Source organism: Gymnogyps californianus, chromosome 3 (genome assembly GCF_018139145.2).
Source record: "Gymnogyps californianus isolate 813 chromosome 3, ASM1813914v2, whole genome shotgun sequence".
In the NCBI taxonomy this organism is placed as follows: Eukaryota; Metazoa; Chordata; class Aves; order Accipitriformes; family Cathartidae; genus Gymnogyps; species Gymnogyps californianus.
This window is the reverse complement of record NC_059473.1, coordinates 1,946,918-1,974,087: the sequence shown is the minus strand read 5'-3', so window position 1 is coordinate 1,974,087 and position 27,170 is coordinate 1,946,918. Positions and strand designations below refer to the sequence as shown.

Here is a 27,170-nt window from a genome sequence, read left to right as displayed (position 1 = left end):
GGTTTGTGATCTTGCTTAATTTCCTCACTGCTGTCTCTCAGGATCCTGAATTCTACTACCTCAATGGTCGCCGTGGCCAAGCCTGCGCCCAGCCTTAACATCCCTGACCAGTTGTTGTTTGTAAATACGAGGTCCAACAGGATGTCACTCCTTGTTGGTTTCTTGACCACAACAGTATAAATCTATATATTCAGTTATTTTATATGCATAAAGATTACATATGTATATAAATAAAATGAAATGTTTAAGAACAAACCTAAATACCCCTTCAGGTGCAGTTCAACAGTGTTATTAAAAAAAAAAAAAAAAAAAAAAGATTGCCACACATTTTTCTCCTCATTTTAAAACCACCTTCATATCTATACAGCAGGTTTAGGAAGGGGACCCTTTTTACGTTTTCATTTAATCTCTTTACAGATAATACACACATTTGAGTCACAGTTCCTCCCAGCCAGATGGAAATAGCTTGTTACATATAAAGATGATCTCTTAGGTTTCAATTGAGTATTTTGGAAACAATCCTCAAAAGAAACAAAGCCCCTTCTTCAGAAGAAACACTTCTATTGATGAACAAGGTAAACATTTCAATAGTTTTTGATGCGCAACTGAATATAAGCAACATACACTGAAACTGCAAGAGACTATGGACATGTATAGAAAATAAAAATATTAACAAATAGGGAAGATGTTCCATTATTTGTGTGTTTTATACTAGTCTGGATAGTTTGGACAAAACAGTTCAGCCACCAAAGTGTGGGAAAGATTAATGCCAATAGCTTCTGCAACACCCTTCTGGGAAAGCCATCTTTCCTGGGAATCTGCATAATAGTACTGCATGCAAACAACTTTCAAAGGAAATTATTTTCAGAGATACTGATATTTGTATTAAGTTCATATGAGAGCAGAGAAGAGGAGAAAGGGAAATTATTACACTCTGATGGGCTTTACCTACTTCTACAAATGTGAAAATATTGAGACACATAGCATGATCCTGAGAGCTTCTACAAGTGACCAAGTTTTAGAGTGGCTGATTGTCAGTTCTGTATCCATCTTGGCTTGTTGTACGTCCAGGATATCTCTAGTACTGTGGCCTGATCTGAATCTGCTATCGCCCTAGCATTCCAACAAGAGAGGGTCTTCAAATTCTCAGATACATTTGTTAGCAATTTCCCGATTGACTTCTGTTATTTAGAGTTGGATCTTTAATTGCCAAGCCCTCAGCATAAACTATGTTAATAGATATGTCTATACTAGCAAATAAACCACTCCAGAACATGGATTCAACGTTGACCCACTATCATCTATGCTACTGAAATAGCAGCAGTTTTGGTCCATGGTATTTAGTGCTTTCCCAGACAATGCCTGGACAAGGTTTGGAAGACAAAACATGGCACGGACATTTCCTATGATCTGGGTGCTGTCACCCTCTTTTGAGGAAGAAAACCAGGCAAGTGTCTGGATGCAAGTTGTACCAAGCTATTTGTTCTCAGGGCTGGAGAACCAAATGCCTTCACTGTTTTATTTAGAAGAAGTCAGTTCTCCCTTGACCCAACAGTACTCCTCGTGTTGAAAGGTTACAATCAACTGAACCTCATTTTAGAGAAATAAATACTCTTAGCTGTGTAAATCAGCATCTGACTCTTGCAGATTTGGTGAAACAATGCAGACTCATAACAAATTATTGTTTTACCCAAGGGGTATCATCTTGTGTTGACTGGAAGGAACTATAACATAAATATCTAGATTAACACAGAAGAGTGAAAATAGAACAGGAAAAAAAAAAGGATGCAAGCCAAACAGAATTAAGAGAAAATAAGACAGCAAGGAAACTTTCCTCATACTAGTCAAAGAATGTCTCTGAGTTAGCGTAGAGAAGAGAGACCTTCAGCCAGCCTTTAGGGAGGTGACTATGGGGTCATCAGTCAAAGCAGATTGTTGCAGCTGCGTGGGAGTTTGATTGATAACTGCGAAGTCATCTTCCTAACAGCTAGCCAGAACCACTCGGTTTTATTCACTGTGTCAGCTGAGCTTTCTTTTTACAACAATGTAAGAAGTATAATAAATTTGAGAAAAAAGGAAAAACTATTAAAGCAAGAGAAGTATACTTTAAAATATAAAGGAAGATTCTAATTAAGAAAAATAAAGATTAAATGTCTGACAACAAAATGATGTTCAAAACTTATGATATGCTGCCAACTTTTTCTATGAACTAAATACCTCAGGGTTTTTTTACTGGTTTCTGAAATAGCTGATCAAAGACATATCCCAAAATTTTCAAAATAAGATAGGTGAAATAATTGTTCAAACCATGTGCCAGCATAAGTCTGGAAAGTCCCACATCAGTGAGCAATCCAAGAACAAAATCGGAGAGAGACAAAGGTACGTTGTTTTTAGTTCCCTCAAAGCTATTCCATTTGGGTGGTGGATGCCAAAGGTAACGAGAAACTAGTGGTAGCTAACTGACTCAAGGGAGCCAGAAGAACAACTGAAATATAACGTTAGAAAGAGTATGCTAACATTCCCACAGGAATAATCACTACAGAAGATAACTGGAAATGACATGCGAAATGCCATTATCTGTCTTCAGAAAGAAACAGGAGCTGGAAATCCCCATGATCTTCTGAGCAGAATGTAATGTCTTATGCTCATGCCTTAAATTTATGTTGAAATACAGTGAAGCTCTTCTGTTTGTGATTTATTGGTAATATGCTATTACCAATAAACTAGATTTGGACACGTTGTTATAAAGCCAGTAGACCAAACCACAAAGAACAAATCATGGTTGTGACTATCACCTTTTTTTTGGGTGACTATCACTTTTTTTTTTTTTAAATTTGTATCACACACCAGTGCCAAAACCCCCCCTCCTGTCACAATTCAAGAGCTAATTTTTTTTACTGGTAACATTTCCCAGGAGCCTAAAATCCTGTCACAACCCAGAAAAATCTCAGATTTGCCGATGTTAAGCATGTCTATTTATTTCCAACTGCTTAGCAATTTTGAGTTTAAGTCCAGTACATTCATAAACTGAATGAAGGACAGCATCACTCATCACTACTACCACCAGGATAGAAGAGAAAGTGTCCAGAAGTCAAAGGAGTAATCCAGGGGTGGCCACAATCAGTATAATTTCATTGTCAAGAGTTCTAATACTATTGATCTGAAATTATGATGAAATGGACTTTTTGGAAAGCTGAAGGGAGACTCATTCCCAAATTTGTTGCTGTATGAACACACATCTTACTGGGAGAGACATATTCCTGTTTATCTAGAAATAACTCACAACTGCAGAGGCTGTGGCTGCGATCAGCTCAATCATCCATAAATCCAAAGCACACAAGATGCTGTAACATGGAATAGAGGTGTGGGGCTTTTCTTAATGTTGAACATTTATGTAAAACATTTAGTCAACAATTCATTTGAAAGCCAAATATATATATTATATTTTTTATATTTATGCATTATATAATTCTACATAATTGTATCATAATTTTATATATATACACACTGTATATTTGTGTGTGTGTATATGTATAAAAAAATATTGAAAAACCAGAACACAATCCTGACAAAAGACTGAGGTGGATCAGTACACAGAAACTATAGCTCAACTGGTAGTAAGCTGTGACAGCTGCAGAAAATGCTCAGTTTTGAGGGGGTTAGGCTGATTAAATAGTTGTATCCGATAGGGAGGAAGAAGGCAGAAAAAAAATTGTGCAGTGCACTTAACTGTCATCATGGATAAAGTAATTCATACCAAACTAAATGACAAGGTAAAAGAACATTTACCTCTAGGCAGTAGGGAGTCCCATAGATTCAAAAAGAAAAATAACAGATACCACAGGGAAAACGTGAAATGCAATACACTGTTCACAGAACATATTCAGAATAATTCCATCAAATAACTATTTAGTACAGCAACAAACAGTGCATTCTAAAGAGCTGTCTTATTTAACAGCAGTGTATTCATACTTGATTTATTCTGTCCTCTGTTGAAAAACAAAATACCACAGTTATTCCTAATTTAAATTATCTTATGACCCATCACCAGGTCTAACAGTTAACTGAAATATAATCGTAAAATTATACTGATGTAGACACAAGTGCCAAAACATTCCTTGCCTAGATAAATGGACACTGCTCTCTCAGCTCTCTTGCAGAAAAATCACATTATATCTCACTTGATGCCAACTCTCAGAGAAAAATACTATCTATTCAGATTTAAAATATTCTTAAGATAGGCATTTACAAAAATAAGTAGCTGTCACCCATCTCCTATGTAGATCTAAGATTTCCCCACATGACTAGACACACTCATGTATTCACCAGATTTTGGAAAGTTAATCTCTTTTTCTCACCCAAAATCTAGTATGCCGATTTATACAACTTGAAGTCTTTTTCACTTGTTTTCAACTCAGTCTAACCAGTCTGCTCTAAGAACAGGGGAGGTCACATGCAGATAGAGTCAGTGCTAGCAATGCTAGCAAACACATGAAGAGCTATTCAACATAGAGACAGTTAAAACAGAAGTCTTTACGTACACCAGGACTCCTACCATCTCTTGCAACAGCTACGTTCATCACTGACACAGTCTAATTCGAATGACATTTCAGGCTGATGATTTAAAAGAGCTTCATCATCAATATTAAAATCATGCAATTCAGAGCTAGGGTCAATGTCCCAGAAATTTGTATTAAAAGTATAAAAATCACAGAAAAAAATCACAGAAATTTGTATTAAAAGTTTCAGCAGAGTTACATTAGTAAACTGTAAAGATTTTGGAAAAGTGTAAAGATTTTTAGATTTCTTGTGTTAGTATTTTACAGTCAAAGATCTACATCCTAGTTCCCATCATAGCATACAAATAAGCTCTGGAAATTCAAGTATTTTCTAGAAATTTTAGACATTGAAGATTAATTTACTTCCAAACTTTCAAAATGATCCAGGTTAACAGAGCAATTCATATGTTAGCACATAACATAGCGCCCACAGAGCCATTATGAGAGCTGAAAAGCAAATTATGTCTGTGGTAACTCTACAGAAAGATACGAGAAATAGCAAAGAACGAAGATGGAGTTTGGAAATTTAGCATGTTGTTTGATAACTTCTCTTCCGTGCTGGCTACAAAATGGATAGTTGGAAAAAACGTATGAAGGGAAATCGTTCAGTACCTCTACTTAAGGTTATTTTAGGCAACAAACTTGGTAGAGGTTTGAATTGCCTGCCTGGAAACAGTTCTCCTTTGACAACCAACCAAACTTAGACTCCTGGCTAGTTTCTCAAGTAGCACCTAAGCTAGATAACTGAAAGAAACTATGTAAATACTTGCCACACTGTTCAAAGCCCACAGGCTACATGCACAATCTGACTTGATATTAAGTTATCTTGAGTTAAGCAATGTTGACAGGATTGCTTTATAATTGCTTAAAAATGAATTGTTATAAAATGTAAATACAGTAATTTTCAAATAAAACATAATGCCATGTAGTTAAATTAATATTTTACATAAGTAGATAAAATTTTCAGTACTAAATTTCTGAGAAACCAGAGTGTCACTGGAAGTGTTCATTAATCTTTATGTTCTGGTGAATGACTGATCATACATTTTGAAAAGATATTCACAAACCACTTCAGCTTATTTTTTCTTCAGTAGTACTGGCTGCACTAGGCACCCGCATAATATAGGATCCCCCTATTACTCAAAACACATCTATCTTTTTATGCAATATATAGTTATTAATTATCCATATAGTTATTAATTTCACCTGTTTTATTGGATGTGCAGCCAGTCACAGACACAAATATGAAAGAGCAGGTGTTGTAAAGTTATTACACTACCAAAATGCAGGAAATGCTGTACTTGAGAGAGATTACAGTTATCCAAAGAATGCCTTTTAAACTTTTTTTGTGAGACTAATACCAGGAATTATATAAACAAACATGGAATTATGACTTTTTATGTTTTCATGTAAGCACTATGACTCATTCTCTTGCCTATTATTATTTCTCTTTTTCTCTTGATTTCTTAGCAAACTATTCAAAGCACAGATTCTAAACCTGGAGTTCTGCTTTCTGTGAAATCTCAGAGAGCCGGTCTCATCAGAGACCTTTTTGCTGTATTTTCAGTTCAGTACTGTGGTGGAGACTGAAGAGTTTCATGCAATTATCTAACTGCCTGGCAGCATGTAGTTTCAGGCAGTTATAATCTGGTTTACTGCTTGTCATTTTCCAATACTCTGTTTTTTCTCTAGCTTACGGTATCATGGATGTTACAGGGTTTTTTCCCTTCTATATCACAGTAGGAGAGAAAGCAGGCTTCATACAACTGCCAGGTTCATCTGAAGAACAAAATATATCTTCCTCTTCATACCATCTTTTCTATTTACTTCTGCCTCAGTAGACAAAGCATTACACTCTCCCCTTACACAGAGAAAGCGGGTTTTGCTAATAGCTCATATGATACTTGGAGGCTAAAACTGAACAGAATATTTGAGCATAAAGCCAATTTAAGATTAGGGGAATGCTGTTTCAATAAAATGAGCTAATCAACTGCATTCAGTTTGGTTTGGGAGACTTCCAGATTTAACCATACAATGGCAGACAGCCAGGAGTGTGAAATAGCCATGGACTTAATTGTGCGCAGGGACATACAGAAACAGGCCTCTGCTTTACTGATTTAAGATACTAATTAGTTTCAGAGCTTTAAAAAATACAAGCTTTTAAAGATGTCATGTCCTTGTATACAGTTCAAATATCTACTTGCTCTTCTATTCTCTTACAGGTTTCCTGAGCAAAATATCCTCTGTCTATGAAACAATTTTGAGAATGAAACTGCATCCGTGCTAGATACCTATTACAAAAAGACATATCATACCTAATTCTTCAGTATAAACCTAAGCTAAAAAATACAATGAACAAGCTCTCCAAAAACTTATCCCATTCCTGGCATGCATTGTTAATGCAAGCCATAGATTTTCTGTACAATGCATGATATTATTATTTATAATTTCTCTGGTAAGTCATTCATCTATACTGCAATAAAATTGTTAAAATATACACTGACATAACTAGTTTGGTGCAAGAGTTGAAAACTGTAGGCTTTTGCCAGATGTGCCTTTGACAATTTATTATTCTAGAATTCTTCTCTACATCTAGAGAGCAGACAATAAAACCATAGCTCATATTCTGCTAAAAGTCTTAAAAAGTACCAACATTTATCAACTTCTATATTTTCTTGCTACATGAAGAGAGGAATTGTTTTCCATAGCTTCTACTACAACGACACTGCTGGCTGCTTATAACAACTCTTTATTGCCTCCTTCCTAGCTTTGTAATGCAGCAGTGATGCCTTGGAGGTGAGTAGCCAAAACTCAGTATGAAACCTCCATTAGCATAGCTAGTAGTATGCAGATCACTCACTCTGGAAACAAAACTAAAATAGTATGATATTCTTTCATGCTGTATTTTATTTCTCTCTCCAATAAATTAATCTCCTTACAAGGAGAAAAACAATAACATTCATAAATCTGAAAATTTGATAGAAGCTCAGAGAAAAGTAAATATGAAAACAAAACAAACAAAAAATGAAAACCCCTCAAAACTCTAAGTTCTTAGCTAAGTTTTATCTCAAAGAAAGAAATTCCTTTATATCCATTTTCTTAAGACAGCAATCATTTATAAAATTGCTTTTTTGGTAAAACTATTAGTGTTCTGCCAGGGAGGACTTGAATTTATGAAAGGCAATTTTAAAAAGGATATAAGGATAATTTAAAAGGATAAAAGAATAATTTTTAAAAGGCAGTAAGTAATTTTAGGCTGCCATATAGACTAGGACATTAGTCACACGAGAAATGTTTTAGTATCGAAAGTGATTTCATTAGCAGTTCATCTTCAGCTAAAATATAATTAATGGAAGCAGCATTGTACAAGAGCAGCTAAATAGCTTGCAAACTATAAGCTACAGGAATATCAGAATTGTCCAAAAACTGTATAGTAGTGATATAAATTTGTGATATAAAGTGAATAGGGATATAAATTTGCTGCTCAATTAAATAGAATGCAACTGTGATAATTCAGTGCATCTACATTCCTCCCAATAATTAAAATCTCCCTTTTAGTTGGCTGGATAAAATTCCAGACACAGACCAATACATTTTGCTCACAGCAAAAAATAAAAAACATCATGTTTTGATCCCACTCTATCTTTAGATAGAATTTGAGGGATTTAATTAAATACAAATTTCATTACAATGTCAGTATCTGGAGTTCATCCTATCAAAATTCTTTAACACCTCAGTTTTTCTTAAAACAATATTTATTCTTCGTGTGCACGCACACACGCTTTATTACTGTCTTTTAATTTTGTCCTTTACTTTACAGGGATTTATGATGGAGGTCCCTGAACATTTTCTCGTCTTAGTTCTATTTCTGAATTAATAATGTCACTCAACCAGAAATATCGGCATGTATGGTAATTAAAAAAAAACCAACCAATTAGGCAAACGAATTTAGGATTACTATCCTTAGTTTAGGAAGGTGTATTGAGGTTTTAAAGACCTACTGAAATCTACCTTAGCAAGGAATAAAGTACCTTCACCGATCCATTGTATAAGTTTAAACTAGAGGCTATGGAGGATAACTGCATGGATTAATCTAGTTATCTACATTCGATGGCTATAGTTATATAGTGTGGATTAAACTATACTACCTTTGTTCATCTATTTCTCAAAATACATTTTATAGCAGAAATGTAAAAGCTTTCACACTTTTAGCTGGATGCAAAGTAATGATTTACCACCACCAATAATAAATGCATGCATCTTATACACTAGCCATCCTGACTAGTCACAGGTTACAAAATAATATATTTTTAAAAGTGGCAATTACAGCTAAATCAGCTTTTCCAGACCTCTATTGCCAGAAGAAGTCTACTCTTTAACATACTTCGCAGCTACTGCCTCTTTCTCAAACATCAGCTTTCACTATCACTGTCTTAACTGCGCAAACCTCACACCGAGACAAGATGAGAAGTTAACATTTAGAAGACCAAAATTGTAAATATCAAACCTATTTACACAGATCTGTAGTATGACCTACAAGCAGCTTGCTCTTAAGTTTCCAGTTTGAAATAAACTATTTAGCACCTGCACAGCTGGTTCTTAGAAGAACTCTTCTGAACTGCTAGGAATGCACCAGCAAAAATGTTGTTATTGGGTAGATTAAGCCAGTTTCACTTGGAACAAAGCAATAGTTGTATAACAGTCTTCAATTAAGAAAAAGTCATGGGATCAGTGTGCTGTTCGGAAGGTAACAAAATGCAGAAACTAATTATGGCTAACACATAAGCCTTATTCCAAAAATCACTTTGTTGTTCTTCACCTTAATCATCAAAACTTTTTAAGAATACAGTAGGCTACCAGCACCTATTTATTGGCTATTAGGCCAATTTAACGATATCCAGAGGTAAAGTTTACAAGCTGATGCATAGGAAATGGATACAAACTGCTCAATAGCCACTTTATTACTGGCCTGTCCGCTTCATAATCTTAACTATCGTCTTTAATGCTGCTAGCCCATTTTCCATTTTCTAAGAAATCTGTTCATCTGTGTTAGGCTCATCTCTCTTCCACCCACTTCAGAGGAGCCTCCTTCTCTCTGCCAAAAACTCAATATAATATCCTTTTAGATATTTGTGGCCTCCTCCTGTTGCCACATATTTTAAAAAAAATGCAAACCTCTAGAAGTAGTGGAGCCAGCCCATGTGCAGCTAGCACTGTATCTGCATAAGACCTTGGATCAGGAGCAAAATTGCATATTACAAACTTGTTTTACAGCCGCTAATAGAAAGAGTAGTTTCACTGAACAGCATTTCAATGGGTGTTTTTAAAAAAAAAAAGTATCATTTCTAAACAAATGAGAAAGTCATCTCAGAATCCTAAAGGGATCAGGAATCTGCTGTAGACCTACTGCTACAATCTTGTTCAAATGCAGCCGCACTAGTACATCTTCAACACCAGTGTAAAGAGGGCCAAAGAGTTGGTCCTATTAGTATAGCTTGCCACATATACGTAATCATCTTTCTCATATTCTGTCAGACAGAAGGCCGAAGAGAAAGCTCAACTTTTACCTAATCATAGATTCTAGCATTTGGAGAACTAAGCCAAAAGTTCCTTTAGGTACCTTATGAATAATGTTCAAAAACTAGAGATATGAAAGAAAAAAATAAGGAAATTTACATTTAACATGTTTTCTGGTCAGACAGAAGCTGACTGTGACTAACCTTTCGTTAAATATGTCTTAAGATCCATAGAAGAAGGATGTACGGTCTGACTAGTCAGGGTGAAAGGAAAAAATGCTCTAACCTTAATTGCAAGCAGAGCTGTAATAAACTGCAAGCATATTTTATTGTTTGTCTTTTTTTACTATAGTTAATTTCTAGAATAAACATTTCTTTTTTTTTTTTTAAAGAGGGAAATACTACACTGTATCCTGAATTCTTCAGATGTTCAGCTCATCTTGCCCAAAACTGTTATAAATACCCTTATGTTGCAATTAATATCTGCAAGTAATAAGTTACTACTAAAGACAGTATAAGAGTAAATGACATTTGCAATTTTTATCTCTGCATATGGAAGACAATTTCTGAAGACAAGGTAGCAGACGTTTTGCATAAATACACGCCCAATTTTTATGTGGATGCATCAGTATTAGTATGACTATATATAAACTGTATTACTAGTCAGCAACTTTCACGTAGGATTATCCCTTGAACGTTCAGGTCTGCTAAAAATAACGAAGGCACTCAAAATTCCCAATAAAAATTCAGTAAAATCTTTTGTAACAAGGAGTGTTAGGCAACCAAAATAAAGGGGTTGCTATATCTCTCTGAATATAGTTTATTTCATATTCTATTTTTATTACCATAGTTTCAGTGTATTCTATTTCATCTGTCACGAAAGAACAGACTTCAACGCCAGCATCAACAGAAATTATATCAATAAGATACAGTGTACCAAAGTTCATTATACTATCAGACTGTTTAAAGAAACTTGATGTATTTTACATTAAAACCACATTAGTACACACAAAACACCTCAGCAATAATTCTGAAATCTGAACGTGTATAGCAACACAACACGCTTATCAGAACTTGGAATCAACAAGTCCATCTCTGACTGCTGAGTTGATTCACTGTGCTGTTAGTCGTGTCTGGTAAGTGCAAAAAGCTCAAGAGGTTGCAAACGCAAACGTACAACCCAGAACATCACCACTACGCAGAGTCACACAAATAGCCATTTGTCTTTGTTTTGTTTGAGTAATACATCATTATTAAGTTGTTCTTAACAACTTGCACGGTTTTGTTCGGAATGTAAGGTAGAAATGATGTGAAAACTAAACCAGTAACTTTTACTTCTGGTATATTTGCATAATGCATATAAACCTTTCCCTGCAATACCAATGACCCCAGACAACAGCACTGTGATGTTCTTCCCTGGATGCATTCAATGTCACTGTCCCTGAAGATGCAGCAGGGTTGAATGATGTTTCCTTTAGAGATCCCTTGTGTTGGTTCATCATATCAGTCTTCAAGACAGACGTAAACATATGGTCTATACTTGGCCTGAAGTTCAGACCTACCTAAAGCTTTGGAGGTCTCATTCCAAGCCCGTTATAAATACCACCTCTAAAGAATTTAAATTCAACACGTCTGTTAGACAGAAACTCCAAACGACTAAATGTTCTTGGGGTAGAAATGCATCTCATGAAAAACAAGCTGCTATTCCAAAGAAGAGTCTTTTAGTGGGGAAAAAAGTAGGCTTTTTTGCCATTTACCAAGGATCCTAAAAAAACCAAACAGTAGGCAAGTGAGCAGAATACTCTTTTAAAGACCTTAAAACCCCTCCTACTTTTGCAGAGAAGCATTCAAACACTTGTAGCTATAGAAAGCATATGGATACTAGGCACAAGCCTAGTACTAAAGTCATTGAGGATACTTCATAGTATGGTACCTGAAAACTGTTCCAGCAGTTTGTCCTTCTACACAGATATATCAGCAGTATTGCTACAAATACTGCTGCAGTTCCTTCTTGTCCAAGACTTCTCTTTTTTTTTAATAAATAACAATCTCCCTCAAACTGAAAACCCAGTTTCTACTCCCAAATAGATACTATAGCAAAGGAGCTTTCTTCTGCAATACAGTACAAACCCAAAAAACTCTCTCTTCCATTTTCACCAAAGGAAGTGCAGCCCTTGTGTCCTTGAGGAAAAGCCTAATGCATGGACTACAGCAACTTACACCTCCTCATCTGAAAAATCTCAGTTGCCAGTTTGCGTGGTGAAAATGTTGGAAGGACATTTGTAGCCCCAACAGACACAATTCTTTCTTGAGATACCCAGTTATGAACAAGTTATCATGGGCAAAAGTATGAATTTTTAATACTAATTGCTGAAATACACATTATTATTTTTCCATTAAGTGTTAAAAGAAAGATGTGATTCTTCCTGCAAAAACCTAATCAAGACTTAGAAGAAAGAAAATAAGTATCTGGAAATAGCCTAGATAAATCTATCTGACATCCATTTAGTCAATAAGAAAGACAGGAATAATAATTCATGGAAGGTGATCTCTTCGGTCCTACAAGATGCAGTTTATAAACTTCTGTAAAAATTAGAATTTGTATACTTTTGCAGGAAGTTTTACAGTAGAAAACGGTAATACAAAACTGTCCCATAAGTTCCCCCCACCCTTCTAACTAAAAAGATAATTTGAAATTAAGGTTACTCACATCAAAACATTTTCTATGAGTTTTCATCCTGTTAAGCAGCGATTACGCACCACTACCTGATAATTCCTAGTCATCTTAAACCAACTTGAAATAAAATAAACCAAGTAAGAGTTGCAGAGAGTTAATGCAGAGCAAATGTAAAAAAAAAAAGACTTAGTTTAATTTTTTTAAGATACTGTAAGCAGTGGGGGGAAAAAAGGTAAAATAACGTGACAGAGAAATCTCTAACTGCAAAATTCCAATATAAGACTAATGCATACCAAAACCTTGATATTTAATATGCTAGATACTCAGTTCTGTGTGATAATGAGTTGCTTCACACAAATCCAATAAAAAAAAATGTAATACACTACCTGATACAGACTTGAACACTTGTCTCTTTTTCAGCTGTGAAAAGATAAAACATAAGACCCAAACATTTTCTACAGAGGAATACAAGTGATTCCTATTTTGTTGGACATGTTTATTTCTTTTCCATTTTGAAAATGAGTTAAAGCAATCTGATGATTTCAATGCTCAAAACTCCACTTGTGATTTTTAATAATAAACATCTTTTCACCTGTCCAAACAAGCAAGCGAGCTGTGACTGGACAAGCAATAAATCTTACTTATTCTTCTGCTACCATATCTGACATAACACTAGGATGTATATGGACTGCTCTGTTTAAATACTGTAGTTAAATGACAGCCGTTCTCATAGACATATTGCTACAAATGCCTGCTCAGTTTCTCTGCATTTTTAACTGATCTATGTATTTTTAAAATCACATTCAGTAAGATCCTGTAACTATATATTCCAACATGTCTGATGCATTAATACAGATATTTAAGAAACAAATATTTATAGCAGCTCATGCCCCAGTAAAGACCTAAAATCTATACACGGCACAGCAATCAAGCTGAGCGAAAGAGTGGCCACCAGAACTTCATGAAATAAATGGCATTTTCCCCTGGTTTTTTTGAGATTGAAAGCAAAAGAAGCAATAAGCTGATTAGATGAGTTTTTATGGGGGATTAATTTCTTTAATATGAAACTCCTTTAACAACCTACTGTCTCAAAACAGTTCCTAAAGCATGTTAGTATACACAGATCTCAGATTCTGCTTCACCCTAGCTGTTCCTAAGTCATGTCTTTCAAATTGTAATGGCTTTGCATAGGAACTTGCATAGCATTCACACAAGAAACAGGTCTGGAATTTCTGCTGCTGAAAATCTTGGATGGCTTCGTTGTTACTTTGCTGTCTTTTAGGCCACTACATTTCAGCAGTCCTGCATGTGCACCTTCTGTGACTAAAGTCAAGGTTTAGCACAAGCTACAGACAATACAGTCTTCCATGCACTTATGATAAGAAATAACCACAGTAACTTGAACATCATTCTATAGCAAACAAGTGCTGTCACTTACCATCCAAATGGTGGCAACTAAACATAAATTTAAAGTCTTTTAGATCCCTTCAAATAAGCACCACCCTATATACAGAAGTATTATTATAATACATAAATTTAAATAAAAATATTAAAGTACAATGTAGATATTTTAACTCTGGGATTTTGATTTGCATACCTCTGCCATCAATTTACTTATTCCAAAATTACATTCACTACAGTCAACAACATATGACATTGCTTCAAGCATCATATTTCTTTTTTCCCCAACTGCAGAAAGACAAGAAAATGTGCAGTCATGTTCCAATACACATCCTGTCTCCTGAAACGATCGCTCTAAAGAACAAACCAGGCCTCTAGTCACTCTCGCAGCCCAGTAAATCTCATCACCACTGGCACATCCGCATTTTTAATCTCAATCTGTCAGCACAGTGGAACACACACACCAGCATACTTACAGCAATATTCTGATAAATCCGACATTGCTATTACATTATAAGCAGCCTTACATAAACAACAGGCTTTGGTATCCGTAGATAATAGGCTGGCTTTCCAGGTACCACGCCTGGGCAGCAAACACTGCAGAGAGACCTGAGAAAGGGAGCATTCTCTTGTGGCACTCTGCCTCACAAGTGACTTGCTTGAAGGCAAGTGGAATGCAAAATGTGCTTTTGTAAACGCATAATACTACAACATATCAGATAACGCAGGAAACGGGTATATAGAAAGCGCAGGTGAAGTCTTCAATATGTTGTCAAAGGTGTTCTCTCAATAAGTTTTGACATATTCAGGAAAATTGTTCAATACTGCAGAAATTCTTGGAACTACAAGAACAGGGAAACATAACAACTTTATTACTACATCATTGGAAAAATTTCTCAAAGTTAGGAACCTCTGTTTACAAACGAATTCTGTAAAAATAAAATAAATTGTATTTTAAATTATAATGAGAAGTATTTCAACTGGTTATATTTTTATTTTTGCTGTTTTCTGTGGCAAGCTTTTTTGGCTTTCACATGCATAAATTGCAGAAAAATTATAGGAAAGAACTGCCTCCATTCAATATTTCATCGAGAGAAAAAAAGCCGAGTGATCTAATTGCTTGCTGTTATACAAGTAATGCACAATATAAAAGTAAGGAAACCTTCTGTTCTTTCAAAAGTGTTCAATTACTGTCAAAACTAATGATCCAGTCTTGCAAGTGGTTATACTAAACATAAATCCTACACTTGCATGAATTCTGTTGAAGGCAGTGACGCTGCATGAATTGCAAGATTCTCATTAATACACTAATTTACAGCCATTACAATGAGCTGCTGCAAAAGCCCACTTTTAAATTACTCAAGAAGGAAAACAATCCCCATATGTTAATATTACAGCTTCTGAAACCTAACCGTGCAAAGCACAAATGACTGAATTCAAAGAAAATCGGTTACATGTCTACATGTCACTTTCTACGTTAAAATGTTGCAATAGCTATGCTTTTACATAGCTATTACACATTAGCTACGATGCTTCAGCTAGATCACATTTCAAGAACAACCAAATGTAGAGCTACTGTGCCAGACACTTGGTGATTGCTTTGTGGTCTGTAACATAGACCTTAGGGTAAACCGTAGGGCTCGCAGCTCAGAGAAAGGAGGAGTATTCTGACCTTCACCACCCCTGAGCTGCTAGGCTGTACTCAATAATCAAAGCTTTCATTTTTTAAAAAGAGAGGGAGGGAGAAGAACAGGGTGTATTTCATGCTCTTTGATTATAAAGTAAACTTCATAAATGACCTGTCTTTATAGTCTCCGAACAAAATGCATCAGTAATCTTCAGAGACCAGAACCAATGCTATTCATTTCAACCATGTGTTGATCCTCTTTTATAATGACAGTACCTGTTAATCGATAGTATTAACTATTCCACAACTAAATAACATGCAAGAACAACTGTATTATACCACTGGAAGTAACAAAAGAATCACAGAATACTTTAGGTTAGAAGGAGAGCTCTGGAGGTCACCCAGTCCAACACCTCCACAAAGCAGGGCTCACTTCAAAGTTAAATCTGGTAGTTCAGGACCTCATCTCATCTCTGAACATCTACCTCATTAGCGGAGTGCAGTATGTTAAGTTCCTTATACCAACAGCACTTATTTTTCAAATATGAATCCTGGAAAAAAAGGCATTTCTCCATTAATCCAATACAGTCTGGTCTACTTCAGCCCAAACTAAATTATGTCCAACTACATTATCTTGACACAAAACCAGAGGCAGAACTATTAAACTTGTGAAAACACATTAAAAATACCCTTTTAAACATCTGACCTTTTCATCAAGGACAAATATCCATTTTCATGATTTTAATAAACACTTCAAGGTAATACACAGGTTCTCAACCCTCTTGGGTTCATCAATTTTTTTCCCACAAAATAGTGTTCACTGAAACCCTTCAACACAGAAGGAGCTAACAGCAATCCTTGGAAGCAGATGATCTTCCCAATTCAAGGTCTTCTGGTCTTAATGATTTCACAGTATTTTCCAAAATCTGCAAGTTTTCTTTTTTTAAAATCGTGTTTCAAATCTCTTTAGAAATTACAACCTGTTGGACTGCAAATGTACGCACTGCTGTTTAGAAGCTGGTCTCAGGCAAGCAAATACCAACAAAACCAGAAAAACTGGATAAGTACATTCATCCCATGCATCTCAATTGGATGATAGCTGTGAAGCCTAAAATGTGAGAATTTAAATTCCTGCATTTATTAGCCATATCAGTGATAACCACACAAGGAACCATCTACTTAAAAGTACTTACAGTGATGGGATATTACATCAATAAGGACTGCAAAGTGCATCAAAAGCAAAGGAGGCAACCATTACCAGGTGCAAACAATAGAATATTCTAGCAGCATTTTAGAGATTCTCTGCTTCCTTAAGCCCCATGTGACAGCAACGTTTCTTGGCCACTAAAAGCTGAAATTAACTGTTATTTGGGGCCTGCTCATGCTTTCTGGACCCAAATGTTTCATCCTTTGTTGAATCTACAGCTGTCGTACAGGATTCTGGTCTTGTTGCAGATCAGAAACAAAACTCATCTTTTCAAAGCGTCAGTTGGACACACAGCGAGTCCCTCAAAACACCTGCTAATTTGACCAGGCGGTTGCTAGCTTTCTTTAAAGAGCAGAACAGGCATAGGCAGTGTCAAACCACAAATATCAGACACTCATATTCTTTCTATTCCAATTGTATGTTCTAAACGTGACGCTGCCAAAAGCAGTCTCCTAATATGAGATGTCTTAAAATAAAGGGTACAGAAGCTGTACAAAACAATTGGTTTTAGGAGGCAGATGTTGTCAAGTATAATAATTGGGACATTTTTTCCTCAGCTGATGGAATATTAAAAAAAAAAAAGGGGGGGGGGGGGGAGAGAGAGAACCAAAGCATCACTGTCCAACCAAAAACCAGTGGATATATGTAGATATGTAGTTGTGTCTTGACAAACTATATTTCTAGTATTTAATGAGAATTCAAACATAAGTTCAGAAATATACAACTCTGTACATGGATTACACTTTATATTCCATAAAGTATCAAAATTTATGTCCATACAAGGAAAACTTTAATTTCATGATACTGCAGATGCATCTAAAATACTCAGTCTTCTCTGAAGGATCCAAGCAGCCAACTGTCTATTTAAACAGCCTTTTGGAACTGATAATACCTTTGAAACCAGAAAAAACTTTCATGCACATCCACTGTACTTCATTAAATGCTACTGCTTTAACGCATTATAAAGAGGAGGAGAAGAATGCTACTAGGATACGCAACAGCCAAAAGCTCTCACTGGGAAAAGTGGACAGTTTTCTGTAAACCAGGTTCCAGAAGGATTACATGACAATTATGTGATTTTGCTACTGAGTGTCAAAACTCTGACTTCAGCAGATGTTTCCACAGTACTACCGCACCATGAGTCACCTGGGACTATTCTGGTTTCACATCACCAGGAAAATGCTTCATTCATGCTGAATTAGGTGAATAGGGAGGGCAGCAGTTAGCTGTACTCAGAGGAGTGTCATTACCATGCAACATCCTTATAAGGATATTCTATGTTCAGATTTCTGTCATAAAGTAGTAGCTACAACATTAATTTTCTATTTTACTGATGTAAATTTCTGTATTTTGGACAGATTTTTTAAAAGGCTACCTTGAGCTCTGTAACCACCTTTTTATTGTGTTATTTTGTGAGGCACAGTAAAATTAGTATTTCTGCAGGACAACATCATCAATTAAATCCACTTCTTAGGCAGAATTTGAGAGAAACAGACAAAAAACTGATCAGACCAGGAGCAAGACCTGTGCTTCTGTAGCCATCTTGCACTAGCATGCTTGGGATTTTTTGGCTGGAGTACAAAGAGCGAAACTTGATTTTGAGTGAAATTTTCTGGATAATATAAAAAAAGGATTCGTTTGACCTATGTGCCAGATTTATGGCACTCTTGTGCTGGAATTTGCTGAGTGTAAAGAGAGCTACACCTGCCTTCTGTAAGACATCAGAATCAGTGAGCTAGGGTCCCAGCACTGGAAAGATCAAGGTGCTGGATCCACGATTTTGCAGCACTGTTGCACTAAGATCTTCCCAGTGCATTTCTGGGCTGAAACAAAGTGCTTTGCTTTTGGTGCAGTGCAATAGAAAAACTTACCTTCTCTCTTATTATTGCAACATTTTGAAGCTTTGCTACAAAAAAAATAATAATCAACAGTATCTAGAAACCCAGCTTCCACCCAGACTGCTGGTAACAAATCTGAGCTGCTTTAAAACGACAGGTACAAGCTGAGCTGTAAGAAGCAAGGAGGGGGTATTCTGCCAGCCCTACATTCTCCTCCCTTCCCTTTAAACCCCACCCCACCCCACCACCAGAAAAGTCAGCCCCCTTACCTGATAATATCATCGTTGTGCCCGAGGAAGAATTTCTGGCTGTGCTCTCTGGTGTTATAAACCACGCCGACTCCGGCCACGAAGTAAACCACCTCTTTCCCTGCCGTGTAGTACAGGTTGTTGCGGCACTGGTGACCCCTGTACCCGTAAACCCACTCCAGACGCAGCTGGCATCTAGGAGCTGTCCGATCCGCCATGATAACCAATCCCCTCTCCCCACCAGCACACACAAAACCTAGCGCTGCCCCTCCTTCCCTTAACTCCTTCCCCCCGTCAGGGTTTTCCCCTTTAAAACGTTAGCGGTCCCTGCCCAGCTGCCGAAGCTTCAGGTGGCACTTTCGAGCGACGATCTTAAATGGAAAACGCATTCGGGGATCAGGTCTGCTGCTGCCGCTGCCGCTCCTACCGCTGCGCTGCCACCATAATCTGCTGCTGCCGCTGCCCAGGACGAGCAGCTGCCGCTTCCCCGCTGCTGCGCGACCCAGGCAACTTCTTGGGGGAGAAGGGAGATCACAAAAATACACCTACATAAGCAGCAGACAGGGCTTTTTTCTTTCCAAAGGCAAAGTAACTTCTGTGCGTCACCACCACCACCACCACCTGCCAAAGGCTCCCCGCTGCATTTCCCGTATTGCACCTTCTTGGCTTCCTGCAAAAAGCTTCCTGGGTGCTCTTCTTTTCAAGATCTCTATCTTTGGGTCAAAACTGAAAGAGAAAAAACCAAAAACCGTGTTTTTGAATTGCAGAATACATATTTAAAATGCAAAGGGACTACTTTGATGGGGGGGGAGCACTGTTTGGATCCACGCTGTGGCAGTTCTGAGTGGTCTAGGGTCTTCTAAGCCTTTTCAGCAGGATCCGATGCTCTGATTCTTCATACGAGATACTCTTGAAAGAGATGATTCGTATACAACATCCAGCATAAATATGGTAACATTACCCCACCTTTCCTTATCCCCCAGCCACCCAAAACTTCCTCCTTTTGGAGTCTACACCAACTACGTAATTAAAACAATTTTACGTTCCCATTTTTCAGTCACGAACCACTCCAATTTGCCATGAAGTAGTGGGGGCTTGTGTTTTTATTCACTGTCATCCTTTGGAATGCTATTCCTAAGGAACACATTTCCTTGCTTGCCTTCTGCTTTTTCTGAAGCAAGATTTGTATTGTCATTACCAGTCGAGTGTGGTTGCTTCATGTTGTTTGTGATAAGACATCCACCACTTTATAGTATCGCTCAACAAGAGACCAAACCCAACCCTCCAGAAACTCGGCCGCAACCGCAAGGAAGAGAATGCTACAATCAGAGGAGCAAAACCAAAGACTCATTCATAGAGCACGGTGCCAGATGGAAGGGAAGAATAAACTACCCACTACAAGGCTAACCCCTTTACCTCTCCCCACACAACACGCCTCACATTTGCTATCTGCCCAAACTGCAGAGCAGCGCGTTGATACCGGCTTACATAAACGGTTACAGCGCCGGCAATACTCCCCGGGAGCCAGGCAATATAACCCGCAAGCGATACAACCCGTCCTCAATAAATCACGCTCCACGCCTGAAGCAAACCCTAGAGTAAAACCTGGCATCACACCCAGAGCAACAGTCTCCAGAGGGAATATCATCCCTCACGGCCCCCAGGCCAGCAGTCCCTATCGCGGTCAGCCTGGCGCTGCCTCGCAGCCAGCTACCGGAGCAAGCTCCCCGCCGGGGCGGGCGAGCCGGGCGGCCCCCCCCGCCGAAGTCGGACCTGCCCCCGGCGTCTCAGGGCCGGGCACTGCCCTCTCCCCCCACACGGCGGCACCGGGGGGGACGGCACCCTGGGCGTGTGCGAGGGGCGTGTGGAGGCACGTCCCCCCCGCCTCAGCGAGGTGGAGTCTGGCGGGGGGGGGGCAGCGGAGGCTCGGCTGGAGCAGCGGCTCCCCCGCCACCCGACAACAGCCGCCCCTTCCCCGTGCGCACCGGAGGAGGCAGGCGGCGGTACGAAGGGACGGCGCTCCCTCAGCGGGTGGGCGGGCGAGCGAGCCAGCGGGGAGCGACCCCACCGCCCGCGGAGACCGGCTTTGGCTGGCAACCGCGGGTCCCAGCCGTCCCGCCCCCGCCCCGGCCCTCGCGGCGCCTCACGGGGATGCGAGTTCTGGCGGGCCACCGCCCGCCGCGCGGCCGGGAAGGCAGCGGGCGGGGCGACTACAACTCCCAGGGTACCCTGCGCGGCGAGGCGGCGGGGCGGTTGCTGTGGTGACGGCTCTTGCGGAGGGGGCCGGGGGCGGCGGTGCAACGGCCGCGGCGCGAGCCGGGGCTGAGCGCGCGCCGCCCAACGGCCGCCCGCCGCTCTTCCCGCTCTTTCGAGGGCGCGGTCGCGGCTCGCCCTCAGGCGGCCCTGAGGCGCGGGGCTGGGGGCTGCCCGGCCTCCGAGGTCCAACTCACTGTCTATCGTGGAGGCAGCGAGCCTGGTTTTCATTTATAATCAACAGCAGGGGTTACCTCATCCATGTGTTTCCACCAGCAATCTGAAAAAGAGCGTCAAATGTTGAATACAAGTTCACCCGAGCCGTTCCCTCCAACGTCGTGGCTTGCCGCACAAGCCCTATGCAAATTCCACAACAGAAACCATCTTTCTGCTTTTCCCATTCACAGTTGCATCCAAAAGTCTCACAAGAATTTAGAAAAATGAAGATACAGCAAAAGTAGCCGCAGTCCTTTCTTCGCAGTCAGCTTTTTACTCCATTCGACTGTTTTTCCAGCAGTTAACTTGGCAAATCTTAGCGGTCGCACACCGAACTACACATCTTGTTTTGTCCAAACATACACAGCCATTAAAATGATTGTTTGTTGTTGCCAAGCACGCAATCCATTACTACAAAAGCCCTTTTCAAAAGGAATGATAACTGAACGTAGAAAACAGCAAATATATTTATGCCCGTGTGCTGATCTCTGCGGTTTAAAATCTGTTGGGACAAGTCCTTTGTCTTGAATTAATTTCCCTTTGGTAATACGCCAGGCCTTCAGGACAGAACGCGCGGTACACCTGTTTAAAAATACCTTCTCTTCCAGTGGTCCTTGAGGAATGTAGTTGTAAAGACTTTTAATGCTGTTATTTACTCATGTTCAAGTCAGTTCTGCACATAATTTGAATGCTTTTAAAAGCTATTTAAAATACTTCAAATACATATAGGGTGTAGCACTTTCTATCTCCCACTCGTTTAGATAAATAAACTTAGGGACTTTGAAAATTTCAGTAATATGTAATTGCTAAATCAACCCTCTCTCCCGCCTCCTTTTAGGTAACTGTTTAGAAAATGTGTTTAAAATAATGAAGATGTATTTAACTTTTATAATAAAGAAACTCTTAAGGGTTTAAGATACTTAATTTTCTTATATTTTGTTGTTACAGAATTTATTCTTGGAAGAACCTTGTGGTGCCCCTGAACAAACAAGTTACTGTTTCTTGTCTTAAGAGCAAATAGTTTAATAATTAAAGCACAAGTGTCTGTCCAATAAAGCTTGTCCTGAAAGATTTCTAGGATCAACAGCATTAATAATAAGGTGATATATTATCTCTGAATGTCAAACTGCTAAGTTACATTGTAATTAGAAAACAATACTTGCACTTTAGGAATTAATTCAAGATAACAGAGTCTTGACATAAATATAATATTTTGTCACCCATGGCATTGTCCATTAGGTATGCTATGGTAATGTTTTAGTTACCCACCATGTGGGTACTTATTTACACTATTCTCTTAGCGTTACTTTCCTTCTAGCTCCCAAAAAAACCACTAAAAAACTACAGCTAGCATTTTGTTGACTTTTAATCCGCTCACCTCTCTCCGTCGGGTCACACAATGGACTTGGGTGGTCCCACTGGCAATGCTGCCACAGTGAGGTACATGTAAGGCAAGAGCTTTTTCTCCTAGAAGAGAAACTTGATATAACCTCTCACATTCTTGTATATTTGTAATCTTTATGTAGCCTCAAAAGGGCAGGAGCAAGAATGGCTTTAAAGACGCCGTGTGTTGCATAACCCACAGGCACACAAATCCACTTGTGCTGGAAACCTGGGTGAAGTATCTTCATGCAGCTATGAAACAATTTCAATCTTATTATTTTATTTTTGTCTGCTCTGAAACATCAGAATGTGGAAGAATGTGGAAAATTGTTTTGTCAACCAGTGGATGTGGGTACCTAATAAGACTTCCAATGAATTACGAATTCTTCATCCTTTTTCATCTCAGTATTATTCAATGGAATAGCTTCCATGTGATCTTAGCTTTCATGATTTTTGTTACATTATATAATTCTCATTAAAAAATTAATACATGTGACAAACAGGCTCTTCACCTACTCAACAAGGACAAACAAAAAACTAGTTTCAAGTCCCTGCTTGTATAGCTGTCACCTTTCTGTGAGCAACAGTGGTCAAGCTGAACTTTGTATTTCATCCTTCAGTAAAACCTTGGCATATTTTTTTTATTTGTGATATTTAGTATGGTCAAAGTGTGGAGGCATTAAACAATAGCTATTGTTTTACTAAAAACACATCCTCAGTTTTAGAAAAAATGATTTGTTAGAAATCATTGTCATTATTGTAGTGATGAAGTACACTAGTCACCAGCCAAACCCCCAAAAAACTTTAAAGAAAAACCTTAAAACTAAACATGTGGAACTACAAGTTCAGTTTCACCTAGTTCCCTACAATCTGTACTCTCAAAGGATTTTGTGAAATTTTTTTTGGTGATTGAATTACCTTTCATGGTGAGGTTTTTGCGTATTTTTTTCCAATTAAAAAAAGTAAAAAGGCACTATTACTTTCCTATCAGGAGCCGTCATGTTGCTAAAAATGTTCCTCAATACTGCAACCTACCGTTCATTGTCAGTACAACATAAACATCACTGATGCTTTCATGTTTTCTTTTTAGTGTTAGTACCGGGTATAAATCTAACTGAATGTAATTCTTGAGATAGAGGCCTAATAACATAGGCTTTATTTTAGATCGGCAGCTGTAAAAAACATAAATGGAGTTCTGGAGTCCTCAGTATCACAAATATGAGGAAAGCTGGGAGGGAGCAATACAAACCAAAACAGAGTGTGAACCTCAGTAAAAAAGGGCATTTATGTTCAAAAAAGAGTAGTCTGAACGTATTTCCAATTTAACGTAACTCCTGTAAAAATCAACACTTTAAAATATATTTAAGACCATAATGAAAAGACACATAAAAATTTGCAATAGCACCACCATTTTTCCTCCTCATTGTGGCAAGGAGCCTGTTAGCCTGGCCTAGAACATATATCCCATGACGTTTACTACTACTTTTGTTTTAAACATAAAAACAAACTAATATAGTATCTTCTATGAGTAGTACCTGCTGAATGACAGTTATCACACTCACTCTGTGCCGAAGGGACCATTCACTGCTGCTGGGGTTTTTGAGGGGTTTGGGGATTTTTTTGTGGTTTTTTTTTTTGTTGTTGTTGTTTTGCTTGTTTGTTTTAAAGCATGCCTTGTATAGAAGATGCCAAAAAGCACCACATTTCAAATTAACTCCAATCCTCTGTGATATATCCTGCCCACTCTATACATATCTAAGAGCTGTGATTAACAATGAACACTGAGATTTTCCCTCCCAGAAACATCTGTGTTATGTCCTAGATCTTTGCTACACAAAATACCACTTATAACTCAGATTTTTATGGATGAATGTACAGCAGATGCACTGAGATGGCATATTAATTGGTATTTCAAAATTGGTACCTCTTACTTGAGCTGTGAATAATTTTTTAAATTATATAAAATCTGTAAGAACTTGGGGGGGAGGGATCAGAAGCAGGAACTGTGATCTAGTTCTGTTTGTTGCCTGGCATTACATTAATCCAATCCTGATTGATGCCTCTCAGTTATTTTACAATTTAACTACAAAATAATAACAGGGGAATTGGCTCTAAGCTCTTATGCCTTGTGGGCGGAAATACTGATTTACATTGATGAAATGCTAGGATCTGGCCAGAAATAGTGTTAGGGGAAAAAAAGAAAAGAAAAAAATTGAGTCTTTTCCAACCTCGAATGCAAAGCAAGTCCATTTCTGAACGATCAGACGTACCATGCTTGTTCCAACCCTAGCCTGGAGAGAAAGTCCTGCTGACCAACCATAACACATTTGTTTTGCTGCATGTCTCAGTGCAGTCCAGCACTGCCACGTACAGCAGATCGATAAAAACCATCTGTCTTAGTCTGCTGTGCTCATCCCTGCTCAGAGCCCAGAGGCAGAGAGTAAACAGCGTGGTCCGCAGGGACCCAGCCAGCCTCCGAAGCAGCCTGCTTGAGCCCACCGTACCTCTGCATTGCTAACACAGGGCAAACTCACTGCTGCACCTCCCGCCTGAACCGTCTTCCCAGACCTAACGGGAGACCTAATCTCTAATGGGTTACTGCCTGCCTTTATCCAGGCATCCATTTGGGGCTTTCCGTAACCTTTTCATGGAATCTCAGTGATCGATTTAAAATTATTACCACCATTGCAGAGATCTTGATCTTCCCGCAGCAACTTCTCTCCTTTTTCTGCCACAGCAAGGACGGTGGCGTTCCTCACCTTTCAGCCAAGTATCCTGGCTGCCATACTCGACTCGGCTTCCTTCCTATGATGATTCATCCGAGACATGCCTAAATCTTCCCACAAGTTTACATAACTCTTTTAAAATCGGACTTCTCTTTTCCAAGTTAAGAGAACTTTAATCCAAGCTCTTAATTCTCTTGAGTACACAAATACTACTTGGTGTACTGTTCAGGTGACTGTCGCAGCTAAGCATCTCTCCGGATAGAGTGACCTCTCATGGATAATGCCGGTACTCTGTGAACAAGGGAAATTTTTTCTCAGCTAGGCGTGGGAGTAAAACAATCGCAGTATTACTAAGAAACTAGTAACAAAATTCACGTTAGGCCCAGATAATTTCTACTGTTCTAACATAACGAACCACCACAGCATCTCATCTAACAGTTAAAGATTATTATGTGAAATTCATTAATATGCAAAGTAAATGACAATTCAAGCACGGAACGACACGTGCAATTAAACTGTATTGTAGATTTGATGGTCACAATCACCAGGCTAATCAGCATGTGGAGCTTAAGAAGCAAGTGAGGATTCATTATGAAACATACACTTATGCACAAAATCCTTCCTTTCACACTTTACAGAATAAATGGGTATTTTATTGTAAAGTAGACCGCTTTAGGTCTCCTGCTCCTCTGTTCTGGGACTCTCCCGCAGGTGTGATGACTGAGAAGCACAGGCTCTCCCCCTCGGCTGCTCCGTGCTCCGGGTGCGCGCTGCATATGCTGCATTATGACACACTGCAGATGTGACCACGTGGGCTTGCTGAAGCGACTCCACTGCCTCGGCTACAGGCAATGACTCAGATGTCAGGTGATGGCACACGCAACTCATCTAGATTTGCTTCCATAGCATTAGCACATGTTGTAAGACATCTCAGCCCTGCTAGGCTGCTGTCAGAATGCACAGCAACAAAGGGTACATGCTCAATTAGAAGCAACACCCCAAACCCCCATGCTTTTTGCATTTAATGGCTCGATGTTGTAATACATGTCTCTCTATTCTCACTAGTTGTCCCATGTACTGCAGCATTTACAGTACTGCATTGTGGGTTTGGGTTATGCCTCACCTTATTTGTACTTTAATCTTGTTTAAATCCTTTGAAACAAAACCCAATAATCTACCAGAACCAGAAGATTGACTGACTTGCCGTCACAAGGCTAGACAAAAATGCTTGACAAGAGGGGACAAATTAAATTTTGGAGTCTCAAGTGCTGAATACTGACTCCTTGGCTAGGCCCTGCACACCCGTAGCCATGGGGACAATTCAAATCCCAATGCTAGTCTCTGCTGCATTGAGAACACAGTGCTTTCTTACCTGCCTTTTGTTCTGCTCGACCTCAAAACATACCTTGATACCAGGACACTGAAAAGCAAGCTGAATCCTTCTTCTACTTCTGCTGGCCGAGAGCTCCCCTTCCTCCTGTTGTCAGGATGTGGCCTCGATTGTTCAGTCCACCAGTAG

The 27,170-nt window shown here is 38.8% G+C and overlaps 1 protein-coding gene across 2 annotated transcripts in view; it reads right to left on the bottom strand.

Moving 5' to 3' along the window:
• Positions 1-19,291, bottom strand: part of EML6 (EMAP like 6) — a 117,544-nt gene extending 98,253 nt beyond the window's left edge. For both annotated transcript variants that reach the window (XM_050893842.1, XM_050893843.1), the window contains exon 1: positions 19,095-19,291. In XM_050893842.1, coding sequence (XP_050749799.1) covers positions 19,095-19,291 — 197 coding nt within the window. The remainder of the gene's footprint in view (positions 1-19,094) is intronic.
• Positions 19,292-27,170: the final 7,879 nt, after the last annotated feature.